Source organism: Megascapheus bottae, chromosome 22, assembly GCF_031878675.1.
Source record: "Megascapheus bottae isolate mThoBot1 chromosome 22, mThoBot2.hap1, whole genome shotgun sequence".
Lineage (NCBI taxonomy): Eukaryota > Metazoa > Chordata > Mammalia > Rodentia > Geomyidae > Megascapheus > Megascapheus bottae.
In genome coordinates, this window is record NC_143530.1 from 7,823,140 (window position 1) to 7,837,303 (window position 14,164).

Genomic DNA, 14,164 nt, shown 5'->3' on the forward strand with positions numbered 1-14,164 from the left:
CACAGGCCCGAGCCAGCAGCACCCGATTCTATCCATCTTCAAGCCTGAGACGCCGCCCCCCCCCCCCCGCAGTGAACACAGTGGCCTTTATTGTTTTAAATTTGGTAAAACTCAAACTTAAGGGCCATTTCCAACTTAATCCTGAGTGTTCTTGCTTATATGACAGCCCATGTATGCATGTATATACTCCCCCATCATCTCCACAGGCCACTCCAACCACTCTTCCGAAAGTCTCAGGAGCCCCAGCTTCTCTTAGGACACTTTATTCTAATGATGTGAGTCTATGTGTCTCCCCTCCTGCCTTCTTTGTCTAGTCTTAGTACACAGCAGGTGCTCAATAAATGCTTGCAGGAGGAATGACTCTTCACAAACCACACAGTATAACTGGGGTCCTGAGAGGATGTAGGTGCAGCGCCAGGGCTGAGGGGGGCCCGGGTGATTCGCAGGATCCCCCAGGGACCCAGGAGGGTTTCCATCGGCTTCAGGGTTTCCGGGACGAGCAGGGCAGGGGCTGGAAAAGTCCTTGGGGAAGCTGGGGAGAGCTGGGCCAGCTGCCAGGAGGGACAAAGGAGGAGCCTGCGAGCAGAGGGGCGCTGCACAGAGGCCCACCAGCGCTCCGCCACGCAGAGAGGCCAGCTGAGACCCGGAATTAGCAGATTCTGGGGAACAGTAAGACAACCAGGCCGCCAGGCACCGCTGGGCCGGGCCGGAGCCGCGGGCTCAGCCCGCCGCCTTCCCCGCCCCGTCTCCGTCGTGGTCGCCAGCCCCAGCCTCCTCCTCCTGCTCCCCGTTCTGGAGCCGGCGCACGATTCGGGTGAGGTCCAGGCTTCGTGTGAGCGTGTCCAGGAGCATCTGGTCCTTCTGCACGCCCTCCATGAACTCCTCGAGGGAAAGCTCCCCTGGGGCGCAAGGACAGGCGGTCACGGGGCGGCCTGGCGGGGGGGGGGGGCGGCGAGCCCCGCTGCCCTCCCTTCTCCGCCTGCCCCCTCCGCCTGCCCTCTCCCCGCCCTCCCCGAGCCCCTCCTCGGCCCTCACCGTCCCCATTGACGTCGATCTTGGCAAACACCGTGTCTGTGAACTCCTCCGCGCTCATGCTCAGGTCGCTCCAGGGGTTAATGGTTCGAATGGCCTGCGAGGGAGAAGAGAGGTGGGGGCCTGGGTGGGCGAGGCGGGGGAGGTCGCCTTTGTCTGGCTCCCCGGGCCGGGAGCCGTGGAGGTCCTAGTGGTCCTGCTCTGAAGACAGAGCTGCTGGGGAAGCCGGGATCTGAGGATCGCAGCTCAGAGGCAGCCTGGACAGGACGGTCCGCAGGAACAAAGCTGGAGGTGGAGACGATCCGAGCTGCCAGCCTCCAGTGACAGAGGGCCCGAGGCTGAGTGCCAGCCCCCCCGTGAGGCAACGAGGAAACTGAGGCCACAAAAGGACGAGCGTTCAGCTCCTGAGCCAGGCCTGTCACCTCGTCCCCATCTCGCCGTGCGTCTGCGGCCCCTTCCCCAGGCTCTTAGCTCCAGGTCCGCGGCCGGCCCTCTGAGTTACCTGGATGATGGTGAGCAGCTCATCCCGGTCGATGCAGCCATTGCCGTCCACGTCGTACAGCTTGAAGTACCAGCGCAGCTTCTGTTCCACCTTCCCTTTGAGCACCAGGCTGAGCGCAGCCACGTACTCCATGAAGTCGATGTAGCCATCCTGGGCAAGGGGCGTGGCCTGTGAGCTGGTGCCCCCACCGCCACACAAGCCCCGCCCCGCGCGGCCCCGCCCACCGCGCCCAAGCCCCGCCCCAATCCCTACCCCTGGCCCACCCAAGAACGCCCAGGATGCTGAGGGGAAGCAAGGACTGCAGTGTGGGGGTGGAGGAGGCCCTGTCCTGGGAGTCCTGTCTAGCCCGCCTCGCCCCACACTCTCACTCACTGGGGGTGAATGGCCACAGGCTTCTGTTTTTAGCAGTCACTCCCCCTGCTCTCCTGTGTTTCAATTCCAGCCCTTCCTATGAGGATGGGGGGATGTGAACAGTGGGGGAAGAAGGAAGGGCAGATCTACTGATCCACACACGAATGAAATGAGGGCTAACTTGCTCTGCTCTTGAGGTTTTCGACCTTGCCATTGTGAGCCTAGCTACTCCGAGGCTGAGATCTGAGGATCACAGTTTCACCAAGTCTCTCATGTCCAATTAGCCAGCAAAAATATCAGAAAAAGCTAAGAAACAATGCCCAGGATATGAGTTCAAGCCCAGCATGGGCACAAAAAAAGTAAAGAGAAAAAGAGTAGAGACTAAGAAATTCAGAAGTGTGGGGTCAGGCCCTGTTTAAAATGGAATTGCAACCCAGGACATCAGAGCAGGAGGTAGTGAAGACGATGAGAGCCGGGACTCCCAGCCAGGAAAAGGGTGAGCCTGGAAGCTTCTCAGGACAGAGTGGATGGAGGCCAGATTGGGGAGTGTCGAGAGCTTGATTTACGTCCGATGGAAAGGAATGAATCAGGTCTGCATGTGACAAAACTAGAGATGATGTGAGATTCCGGTGATCAAACCACAGGTCCGTGGCTGCCCTTCCCATGTCACCTCTGTGACTTCTGGTGAGTTTCCTGCACGTATGTCCAAACCCCCAGGGCTTTCTTGACATTCAGGGAAATAAGAAGTGACGAGCACACTGCTGTCCTGTCCCCTCCAGAGACACCTCAGCCACCAGGCCATTGCCCTTTGGGCTGTTGCTCAAAGCCCATAATCTGCTTTGGGTCCCAATCCCTCTGCTCATAGGTTTTAAATAAAACAGGGACCAGTGCCCTCAGCCCTGCCCCCATGTTAGCGTCTGGACCACTGCATAGTACTGGGAGGTCTCACCGTGCCTGCAGTGGGCACAGCCCATGCATCACCAACCTCACTACCAAGTTACAAGCTGGCATGTTTGTCAGTACAAAGCCTTCTACCACTAATCTGATTGAATTGTTGAATTGTGGAGGGGGGGCTCAATCATGGGACTTGAACTCTGGGCCTGGGTGCTCTCCCTGAGCTCTTCAGCTCCAGGCTACCACCCTACCCCTTGACCCACAGAGCCACTTCTGGTTTTCTGGTAGTTAATTGGAGATAAGAGTCTCACGGTGTTTAGTGCCCAGGCTGGTTTTGAACCTTGATCCTCAGATCTCAGCCTCCTGAGTAGCTAGGATGACAGGCGTGAGCCACTGCCCTGCTTCTGATTGAATTACTTATCCTAAGTAAATGGAAGATTGCTACTGAGGTAAACAGACACTAACCAACCTCCATGGCTGACCCAGGCAAAGAAGTCGAGGCCCAGGGAGGACAGGAAGAAAACTGGAGTCCCAAATTCCCCTTTCCTGCCCATACAGAGGCAGGAAACATCTGGCTGTCAGACTCCATGAGGCCTCAAAATCATCAGGTACATGACAGGACAGACACAGGGGCTTCTCCGGGGCTGCCCTCGGCCTCTGCTGTGGCCTTTCCTACACTGATCATTTCATAAGGCCCATGAATTATATTGGAAATATCCCAGTGACCATGCCTGCCTTCACAAGGGCCACCTTAGCAGTTACTCAGGAATGCCTGCAAGTTGACCTTCAGTTTGACCTCCATGGGAACCTTCAGACTCCCCGAGTAGAGGTGAGCTGAGGTCACTGGCTGTTTGGGAGTTGAGAGTATCGGATTCCAGGGACAGTCCCAGACGAGCCACGCCATGTGGGCCTGGCCCTTCTAGCTGTACACCTTACTCCCCGGGCCTGTGGGCGTGGGGAGACCCAAGTGCACACTTGTGTTGGACAGCACATGGCCAGGCAGAGGAAGCTATGGACTCAGCCCATCATCCATGAACTTGAGGCTCCCGCTGTCTTCTCCATGAAATGAGAGATGGGGTCTGAGCTCAGATAACTCAAAGTCCACATACATCCAATTGCTGATGTCTGAAGGAACGAATCAAGTGGCTCCTTCCTGACACTTCTTTCTGCTCTGCCCTTCTCCTCCAGGCTGCTTAAGCTTCCAGAAGCATCTCCTGGAGACCCCACCTTCCCATCCCCAGCCTTCTAGCCCTGGCCCACCTTGTTGAAGTCAAAAGTCTCAAACATCTGCTCCACATACTGGCTGGCAGAGGGGCTGAGGTTCTTGAGGCCGAAGAACTGGCGGAACTCGTAGAGGGTGAGCTGGCCCGAGGGGCACTCAACCATGAACTTCTTGTACCACTGGTGACACTCGGTGCTGCTCAGCTCCTCCACGGACTTCCCCTCCATCACATTGCCCATGGTTCCAGCCTGAAGGCTCCCTCTTCCTGCTACCTTTCTCCCAGCAATGGAGATTTGGTCTGAAACCGGGTCTGCCTTTCTCTCTCACAGAATCTGAGGTAATGTCACGAGGTGGTGACAGAGAGAGGGTGGAAATGGTCCACACACAAGCCCAGGGGCCCGATGTTAAAAGTCACCCCAGAATCCTTGCAGCCAGTAGAGACTGTACCAGGAGAAGAGGAGCGAAATGGAATAAGTTCAGGGAAGCAGAGCCTGGATTACAGCCCAGAGCTGGAGAGCAAAGGACTTCTTTACCCAGCTGGCAACCTAATCCCTTCTTACCAAGCCTGGAGGGTGGGGGCCAGGAGCACACTGATCCTGTGACCTCTGTGACCTTCTTATCCTATTTTGGGTAGGTTCATAATGTTCTGGAATCTTGCCTTCACACTAGGGCAAGATATTGGGGCTAGATGTAAGATGGACCTGGTGTCTCTTCCAAAGGCCAACTGTGGCCTTGACGGGGTGGCCTTGTACCGCAATCGGCTGTGCTGCACTTTCCCTATGCACCAGGGCTAATTGTAATAATCCATCAAGCTTAGCTGCCAAATTCTGCCTTTGTAAAATTGCTTAACCTGCTGGATTATTTACGTGTGGCTTCGTCCTTGTAGTTATTGTCTTAGGACAGCGTATGATGACGTCATATGGTGCCCACCCCCTGCCTGTGGTGTTTATCTTTAAAAGCCGAGCCCCACTGACTCCCTCAGGGCTGTTCTCTACCAGCCCAAAGGTGGAGAGTAGTCGCTGAACAGCTATTAAAATGACTCCTGGCTCCATTCACTGAGTGCTGGTGACTTCAATGCTGTGGGTTCAAGTTCCATCTGAGTGGCTAGGGTACCACACTAAAAAGCAAGGGTGGCTGAAGGGAGCCCTTCCTTCTGTATTAACTATGCTATAGGCAGCATGCATGTACACACACACACACACACACACACACACACACACACACACATACACACACACAACTTCCTGTTGTCACAAGAGGTATGGGAAGGCCCCATCTGACTGAATCTGACATTGTCTTCTACAGGGCGTGTTGTCTCTGGTGTCCTGGCCTGGGAGGAAGTGAAGAATGCAGGCACAGCTACTCCCTATTGCTCCTGAAAAGCTCCCAGACTAAGTATTCCCCCTGTTGCCTGTTTTTGGTGTTGTTTTGTTTTGTTTCATTGGGGTACTGAGGTTTGAACTCAGGGCCTCGTGCTCTCACTTTGCTTTTTCCACTCAGGAGTAATGCTCTACCACTTAAGCCACAGCTCCAGTTCCAGGTTTTTGCTGGTTAACTGGATAAAAGAGTCGCAGGGGCTTTTCTGCCTGGGCTGGCTTTGAACCTCAATCCTCAGATCTCAGCTGAGTTGCTGGGATTACAATCATGAGCTACTGCCCTACTTCTGCTTTTCTGGTGGTTAACTGAAGATGAGTTTCGTGGACTTTCCTGTCCCCAGATCTCAACCTCTTGAGTAGGTAGGATTACAGGCAGGAGCCACCAGCACTAATGAACATGAGTCATTCACAAAATCACAAGAGAGTTTGAATAAGGAAACCAAGCAGGACTGGTTTTTTTTTTTTTTTTTTTTTGCCAATGCTGAGGCTTGAACTCAGGGCCTGGGCACCGTCCTTGGCTTTCTCAAGGCTAGTGCTCTACCACTTGAGCCTCAGCACCACTTCTGGCTTTTTTTTATGTATGTGGTACCAAGGAATCGAACCCGGGTCTTCGTGCATGCTAGGCAAGCACTTTAACCACTAGGCCAAACTCCCGGCCCACTTCTGGATTTTTCTATGTTTGGGGTACTGAGGAATTGAACCCAGGTCTTCCCGCATGCTAAGCCAGCACTCTACCACTAGGCCATGCTCCTGGTCCCATTTGTACTTTTCTTAAAGGATGGACCTGGGGTGCACAGGGACTGCGGAGTCCTGGCTTTGGTCGGGTTCTCTAGATCATGGGAGAGGGAGATTTCCCGATTCTCATCTCCCCATTCAACAACACTGACAGTGTGCTCGCATGTTGCCTTTGTTTTCTATGCTGGATAACAGATCACCATAAAGTCAGCAGTTGAAAGCCCACACATCTATCACCTCCTAGTCTCACCCGCTGTTCTCTGCCTGTCGCTGGCTGTGTTTTCATCTGGAAGCTGACCCTCCTCTGACCCATTTGAGCTGACTTTTCCTCCTCACAGCTGTGTGCTGATCTATGGAGGACACAGGCAGCTCATCTAGCTCGCGAGCCCTAGAGGCCACAACAACCTGTGGCGTTATCATCCTCAGCAGGCCCGCGCATTTCGTCAAACCCCCCAGGAGCCGCCTCCAATCTATTGTGTTACATAACCTGGCCTACTCAAGGATGTGGTGACCCATAGCTTCGTGTTCTGAGGGCTCGCTGCCAGCCACAGGCTTTACCCACAGAACTGAGAGAGGATGACAGGTGGAAGAAATCCCAGTCCTCTAGCACCAGCTTCTTTAAAGGGCATTCTTTGACAGCACTACCAAGGTTGGCCTGCAGGGGCGCACATTCTCCCTGTAGGCCATGGGCAAGCCATCTGGTTTAGAAGGTGGAGATGTGTCCTGTCTGCACCTTTGTATCTTAAGTACCAGGTTCACAGCACTGGAGGAAGACTGACTTAAGAACTCTGGTTAAACACAGACTGAATGTATCTATCTCTGCTCCTCAAAATCCTACTAAAAAAAATGGCAGTAAATGCATTCTCTCTCTCTCTCTCTCTCTCACACACACACACACACAATGTTTTTTTTTTTTGTTTTGTTTGTTTTTTTGTGGATCATGGGGCTTGAACTCTGGGCCTGGGTGTTGTCTCTGAGCTCTTCTGCTCAAGGCTGCTGCTCTACCCCTTGAGCCTCAGTGCCACTTCTGGTTTTCTAGTGGTTGATTGGAGATAAGAGTCTCATGTTATTGAGTGCTTGGACTGGCTTTGAACAAAGATCCTCAGATCTCAGCCTCCTGAGTAGCTAGGATTACGAGCATGAGCCATAGTACTTGGCCTATCTTGCTTTCTTTCTTATCAGTCATGGAGCATGAACTCAGGGCCTGGATGCCGTTCCGGAACTATTTTTCACTCAAGGATACCACTTTGAGCAACAATTATGCTCCACTACATACGCTGCTATATCTCGTCTACATATGGGTGCACACATGTGCATACCTGTACGTGTGTGTGTGTGTGTGTGTGTGTGTGTGTGTGTGTGTAAGCATTGGACCTATTTGAGCTTTACTTCCACTTCTGGCTTTTGTTTTCCCACATAATTGGAGATAATAGTCTCAAGGACTTTTTTCCCCAGGCTTACTCCAAACTGTGATCCTGCGATCTCAGCCTCCTGAGTAGCTGACAGTGTGTGCCAGCAATGGCTGGCCTGCCGTAGCCACTCATTCTGAACTGGGATGCCCAGGATGGGAGAGACCACATGCCTTCAGCGGGGTCAGTGAATGTTGGCTGGCTGGCTGGAAGTGAATAATTTGTATACACACCATTTCTGTGGTGTCAATTTTCTCATTTCCAGGTTCTTGAAGCTTTAAAGTCGTGGGGTTGGGAAGACACTGGCACAGTCAAGTCTTATTCTACACTGACCCCAGAACTGCGGGGAGTCACCCTGTGACCGGGCCTCCCTTGGGCCAAGCAGCCTCTGCCTACTCACCTCCTCATCTGTGACTTGCTGGACTTTTCTGTTTTGTTTTGTGGGTTTTGTTGTTGTTGTGGGGTTTGAACTCAGGATCTGGGTGCTGGCCCTGAGCTCTTTTACTCAATGCTAGTGCTCTAGTACTTTGAGCCACAGCACCACTTCTGGTTTTGTGGTGGTTCATTGGAGATAAGAATCTCACAGGTAAAGCCTGGAGTTTGGCCCAGTGGTAGCGTGCTTGCCTAGCATGCACGAAGACCCGGGTTTGATTCCTCGGTACCACTTACACAGAAAAGCCAAAGTGGTGCAGTGACTCAAGTGGTCAAGCACCCACCTTGAGGAAAGCCTAAGGACAGTGCTTAGGCCCTGAATTCAGTCCCCAGGACTGGCAAAAAAGAAAGAAAGAAAGAAAAACAAAAGAATCTCCCAGACTTTCCAGCCGGGCTAGCCTTGGACTGCGATCCTCAGATCCCAGCCTCCTGAGTAGCTAGGATGACAAGCCTGAGCCACTAGTGTTCAGCTTTCCTCTACAACTAGTCACTTGACCTGCAGGTTTTGGGGTCCACTTTTCTGAGATACAGAGGCCCTCGGTGCAAACCACAAGACAGAAGATGCCATGTCACAAAGAAGTGGGGGAGGAGGGGATGTGTTCCCTAGAAGACGTCAGTGATGCCCCAAGCTCCCCATTCTATGGTGGCTGCTCCACCCTGGGGTCTAGTCCCCCCTCAGCTGCTGTATCTTTGGAGGGGTTCCCTGGCCTGAGCCACAGGGGTGAAATGCTCAGCACAGGCTCTGCTGAGAACCAAGGTGGTGGGGGAGGAGGTTGGGTTTACTCTTAGAGAGAGACGACTTCAAGGGCCTGGGAGTTTGGCCTACTGGTAGAGTGCTTGCCTAGCATGCAGGTTCAATTCCTGGGTACCACATATATAGAAAAAGCCGGAAGTGGTGCTGTGGCTCAAGTGGCAGAGCGCTAACCTTGAGAAAGTCCAAGACAATGCTCAGGCCCTGAGGACTGGCACAAAAAAAAAAAAAAATTAAATTAACACTTCATTTGGGGCCGGGAGTTTGGCCTAGTGGTTAAAGTGCTTGCCTAGCATGCATGAAGACCCGGGTTCGATTCCTCCATACCACATACATAGAAAAAAAGCTGGAAGTGGTGCTGAGGCTCAAGTGGTAGAGCTCTAGCCTTGAGAAAGTCCAAGGACAGTGCTCATGCCCTGAGCTCAAGCCCAAGACTGACCAAAAAAAAAAAAAATGCTTTCAGACAGTGCCCAAGCCCTGAGTTCAAGACCACAACCGACAAAAAAAAAAGAGACGACTTCAAACTCCTGTGGACACAAACATGCTGTGTAACATCTTCTGGCTTCAGTTTACACACCTGCAGCCAGCCATTCAGATGTGAGAAAACAGAACAGGGTTTAATTGCTTGAGAAGACAGCGCCTGCTGTGGTTGTGGACAGGGAGGCATGGCGCAGCTGGCTAGCCCGGATAGATGCTGCTATTCTAGGAGGCCCCGTGACAGGGCCCCCCTAGGGCGGAGGTCAGGGCTTCTGGCTGGTCTGGGCCTAGGAGCGCCACAAGATCAGGTTGGCGGGCGGGATGTCCAGGTGCTTGCGGGTGTGGTCGGTGTCCCTGTGGTACAGGTAGCCACAGGTGGGCTTCTGCAGCGTGTAGAAGGGGGTCACGGAGTTGAAGTACTGGGAGGTGTAGAAATGGAACCTGAGCTTGTTTGGGTTCTTCCCCCGAGGGTTCACCACGACCGGCACGTAGGCTGTGGCCAGGAACTGCTGGCGGTCCTGCATCCATGAGTGGGGAAGCTGGGAGGACACAGGCTTCAGCGTCGAGCCTGATGGTGTCTTTGGCCAACAGTCATGGTCTGAGGGTTTCTGGGAGTCCTGAGGAAAGAAGGGAAAAGTTGGGACAGCCAGGCCTGGAGCTCAGCTGTGAAGGGAGGAGCAGGAGTGGGGGCGGGGTGATGGATCTGGAGCGCCCAGAGCCCCCCAGGAGCCCAGTTTGGCTGGACGAGGCCTTCACAGCCTCCTGGCCTAGCCCTGCTCAGACTTGTCCTGATGCCCGCTCACAAAGGCTGACATCAATGTCTCCCTCCCCTCCCCCTACCCAGTGACTGTCCCTGCTTCCCAGGCCTCCTGTCTGGCCTCTCCTGCCGGCTTAACTCGGCTTCCTAGCTAATCCCTCTGCTCCCCAATCTTGTACCCAGCCTGAGCTCCTATTGCCCCAGAACTCATGTTTCAGTATTTACGGCCACATTGCTGGATTGTTCTCAGATCCACTTTTGTTCACTACTTAGAAAATCAAGCCCAAAGTCTCCCCACCTTCCCCCTCCTCCCCACCCCCCCAGGAGAATATCCCAGCTCCATCTCTCCGCATCCGCCTTGTGTTCTGGCCACACTGGTCTAGGGCCACTCCTTCTCCCAACTTTTTTTGGTCAGTCATGGGGCTTGAACTCAGGACCTGGGCTCTGGTTTTCTGGTGATTAGAGATAAGAGTCTCATGGTCTTTCCTGCCCTGGCTGGCTTGATCCTCAGATCTCAACCTCCTGAGTAGCTAGGATTACAGGCGTGAACCACAGGTGCCCAGCTTGGTGCCAGCCTTTTGCTCTGGTTCTCCATGACACTGGTGGGTACTTTAGCCCCCTGGCCTTTGCTCAAGCAGTTTGTCTAATACACCTTCCTCTGTTCATTAGGGAAGTTCTAACTCCTCTGCCCACCACAAAACCCAGAGGGAACACTCTCTCTTGCCTCTTGCCTCTTTCTTGTGCACACACACATAGGGCCAGTACTTGAGCCTGAGCTCAGGGCCATGTACTCTTGCTTGCTTTTTTCTGCTCAAGGTTAGTGCTCTATCTCTTGAGCCACCACTCTGCTTTTGGCTTCTTGTTGATTAGAGATAAGAATACCACAGTCTTGACAGGCGCTGGTGGCTCACACCTATAATCCTAGCTACTCAGGAGGCTGAGATCTGAGGATCAAGATTCAAAGCCAGCCCGGGCACAAAAGGACCTGAGACTCTTATCTCCAATTAACCTCTAGAAAACGGGAAGTGGGGTTTGGTTTAAGGGTCGGGTAGTAGCCTTGAGCTGAAGAGCTCAGAGGCAGCACCAAGCCCAGTTCAAGCCCCATGACCTACAAAAAAGAATAGATCACAGTCTTGGGCTTAATGGTAAAGCGCTTGCCTAGCATGCATGAAGCCTTGGGTTTGATTCCTCAGCACCACAGACTAACAGGGGTGGCCCTGAGAAGCTGGCTTAGTGGTAGAGGGCTTGCCTAGTATGCATGAAGCTCTAGTTTGGTTCTTCAGTACCACAAACAATGAAAAAGCTGGAAGTAGCACCGTGGCCAAAGTGGTAGAGTGCTAGCCTTGAGCAAAAGAAGCTCAGGGACAGAGCCCAGGACCTGAGTTCAAGCCCCAGGATTAGCCAAAATAAATAAATAAATAAATAAAATCTCACAGTCTTTCCAACCCAGTTTGGCTTTGAACCTTAACGCTTAGATCTCAGCTTCCAGCTAGGATTACAGGTTTGAGCCACCAGCACTCAGCTCTTCATAGATTTTTCTTACCCTTGAGTTTAACAGTCTCTCAATTTCTCCATCGTTTACTTGAACCCAAGACATTTCAAGAGTATTCAATAAATAGAATCCAGTTCAACTCCTCTGGATTCCGGAGCAGAATGGCTCATCCATCGACCAGGCAGCCCCATTCCATTTCAGAATCCTCATTATTACCAAACCACTTCCTTCCCCGCTCCCCATCTCCCCGCCACCATTTCTGCATAACTGTGCACGGGGTCTGTACTCTTCCAGAGATCCCTTCCCCACAGTGATCCCCCTGCACCCCATCTACTGATTCTACCACCATTCTTCCTCTTCTACCTTTTCTTCTCTTTTTGTGCTAATCCTGAAACTTGAACTCAGGGCTTGGGCCCCATCCCTGAGCTTAATTTTAAGCTCAAGGCTGCTGCTCTACAACTTGAGCCATGGCTCCATTTCCAGCTTTTTGATGGTTAATTGGAGATAAGAATGTCACCCACTTTCCTGCCCAGGCTGGCCTCAGCCACTCAGGAGTTCTGAGGATCATGGTTCAAAGCCAATCCAGGCAGGAAAGTCCCTGAGATTCATATCTCCAATGAACCACTGGAACCGGAGGTGAAGTTGTGGCTCAGAGTGCTAGAGCACTAGCCTGGAGCAAAAGAGCTCAGAGACAGCATCCAGGCCCCAAGTTCAAGCCCCTTGACTGACAAAAAAAAAATCTGTTTACCCAGCCCGAGCAAACTGATTGTATATATGCCCTCCATTTAGCATTTCAAGATTTGTCTTAGGATGCAGGGTGTCTGTGACTCATTCCTCTAATCCTAGCTACTCAGGAGGCTGAGACCTAGGAGACAATGGTTCAAAGCTAGCACAGACAGAAAAGTCCATAAGATTATCTCCAATTAAGTAGCCAAATGCTGGACTGGAGGCATGGCTCAAGTGAAGTGCCGGTCATGAGTGGAAAAGACAAGAGCATGACCTCCAGGACTGATGTGCACACAGCATTTACAGAACTAGAAAGCCATTGCGGTGATGAAAGTCACGTGCATCCTGCACGTCACCTGACGGGAAGTCCTGGCAGGTCTACGGTGGTCTGTCGTCACCCTGGGGCGACCAGCCACCCACCCACGTCATCCATTCCAAATCAACTGTCTGACAAGGGGGACTTGGGGCAACAGTCCTCTGTCTCTTTGGGGTTTTTTTGTTGGTTTTGATTTTTTTGTAGGTCATGAGGCTTGAACTCTGGGCCTGGGCACTGTCCCTGAGCTCTGCAACTCAAGGCTAGGGCTCTACCAGTTTGAGCCACAGCGCCACTTCTGGCTGCTTCTGTGTATGTGGTACTGAGGAATCGAACCCAGGACATAATGCATGTTAGGTAAACACGCTACCACTAAGCCGCTTCCCTAGCTTGCTCTGTGTCTTTGTTGAGCTAAAATTTGGAATAAAGATGCTTTCCTTGGTAGGTGCCAGTGGCTCTGGAGATGCTTATCTCCAATGAACCCCCAAACAACTGGAATGAAGCTGTGGCTCCAGGGTAGAGTCAGTCTTGAGTGGAAAGGCTTTGAGACAGTGTCTAAGGCCCTGTGTTCAAGTCCCGGTGGTGGCCTTGTGTTCTAGAGGAGGCTTTGTGTCTCCCTTGGCCCTGGTGCTATGGAAGGCTTCCCGCTCTGCAATCTGAAGGTCGAGCTCCGGCCAGCCCTGCGGGCTGCACCTCTAAGCCTCCTCTGTGGAGTGGGGAGGACGCTGCCGTCTCTCTGGCTGGCTGCAGGGAGGCGGGTGGGCCGTGGGAATGGTGTGAAGCCTCTCTGCTCCTGGTGAGGCTGGTAACTTTGGGCCTAGAATCAGATGCAGATCAGATGTCAACTTCCTCTCACTAGCTGCTGGATCTGTGGGTAAATTATCATCCTCTGTGCCTCTATTTCCTGACCTGCGAAGTGGGCCTTCGAGGGGCTCCATCCCACTGAGTTACCTACGGGTCTCCTGGGCTATTCCAGGTGAAATGCCCTGACGCAGCCACACACCCAAGCTCTCAGTGCTCTGTGGGGCAGAGCAGGAGGCATGGTGGCCAAGGCAAGAAGACAGGGGCTAGAGAAAACTGGACGGCAGCCCCCTTTCTCACCACAAGGACACACACAGTGGAGGTGGCCAGCACCGAAGCGTTTTGTAAGAGGCCTCGTGAGCCTGGCTGGGGCCTTCCTCCTCCTTCCTGCCGGCTCCTTATCTTATGGCTTTAGGCTGCCTAGCTCCAGCTCTGAGGCCACCTTACCTTGAACATACTTGACCCTGGCCTTCCTTGGTGGTAAGATGGAAAGTTCTCGTGGCTGGGGGCTTTTGGGTGGGATCTGGGAGTGCTAAGGTGAGGGGAACCGGGGTCAGGGTAGAGCGGTGGGCGGGGGGGCGCATTGTGATGTCTCTTGACAGCACAACCCCCTCTGTCTTTCTAAACAGACAGGGGCCGGGCTGGGAACTGACACTTCAAGGCCCAGAAGGGCCTGAAAGCCTTGACAATGATTCACGCCGTTGTCTGCACGCTATGGGGCGGTTGGGTAAAAATCATCCAAACTGGCCAGCTACCTCCAGAGATTCCAATGTCCCTCTGGGCCCCCATAGGTCATCAGAAGTCACTGGCAGAGCCAGGCATTGGTAGCTCACACCTGTGATCCTAGCTACTCCAGAGACTAAGATTTGAGGATCATGGTTCAAAGCCAGCCGA

At 53.1% G+C, this 14,164-nt stretch overlaps 2 protein-coding genes and 1 long non-coding RNA gene across 4 annotated transcripts; 1 reads left to right on the top strand and 2 right to left on the bottom strand.

The window, feature by feature from the left end:
• Positions 1–498: 498 nt before the first annotated feature.
• Positions 499–4,240, bottom strand: Guca1a (guanylate cyclase activator 1A). The gene is made up of 4 exons (XM_090355666.1): positions 4,040–4,240; positions 1,535–1,684; positions 1,036–1,129; positions 499–899 (listed from the first exon to the last, which is right to left on the bottom strand). Exons 1-4 carry the CDS (start codon positions 4,238–4,240, stop codon positions 721–723), a joined length of 624 nt encoding a protein of 207 aa, XP_090211792.1. The 3' UTR covers positions 499–720.
• LOC150047689 (uncharacterized) lies at positions 3,523–4,556 on the top strand. Its single transcript, XR_016539284.1, has 3 exons — positions 3,523–3,608; positions 3,968–4,136; positions 4,331–4,556. It is a non-coding gene; the product is annotated as an uncharacterized LOC150047689 (long non-coding RNA).
• Positions 4,557–9,300: 4,744 nt separating this feature from the next.
• On the bottom strand, positions 9,301–13,828 carry Cimip3 (ciliary microtubule inner protein 3). 2 transcript variants are annotated; one of them, XM_090355669.1, is made up of 2 exons: positions 13,718–13,828; positions 9,301–9,798 (listed from the first exon to the last, which is right to left on the bottom strand). In XM_090355669.1, the coding sequence occupies exons 1-2, from the start codon at positions 13,724–13,726 to the stop codon at positions 9,469–9,471; spliced, it is 339 nt and encodes a 112-aa protein (XP_090211795.1). In that variant the 5' UTR covers positions 13,727–13,828; the 3' UTR covers positions 9,301–9,468. The 2 variants fall into 2 exon arrangements, with proteins under 2 accessions (XP_090211795.1, XP_090211793.1); XM_090355667.1 differs by lacking the exon at positions 13,718–13,828 and adding an exon at positions 11,482–11,567.
• Between the last annotated feature and the right edge of the window lie 336 nt (positions 13,829–14,164).

Excerpts from the sequence above, each read along its gene's own strand:
- Guca1a (XM_090355666.1), bottom strand. The coding sequence starts at position 4,240 with ATGGGCAATGTGATGGAGGGGAAGTCCGTGGAGGAGCTGAGCAGCACC. Across the intron at positions 1,685-4,039 it reads AGACTTTTGACTTCAACAAG|GATGGCTACATCGACTTCAT; the intron begins GTGGGCCAGGGC and ends CCCCTTGCCCAG. Across the intron at positions 900-1,035 it reads GATCGACGTCAATGGGGACG|GGGAGCTTTCCCTCGAGGAG; the intron begins GTGAGGGCCGAG and ends CTTGCGCCCCAG.
- Cimip3 (XM_090355667.1), bottom strand. The coding sequence starts at position 11,535 with ATGTCTTGGGTTCAAGTAAACGATGGAGAAATTGAGAGACTGTTAAAC. Across the intron at positions 9,799-11,481 it reads AGAGACTGTTAAACTCAAGG|GACTCCCAGAAACCCTCAGA; the intron begins GTAAGAAAAATC and ends TTCTTTCCTCAG.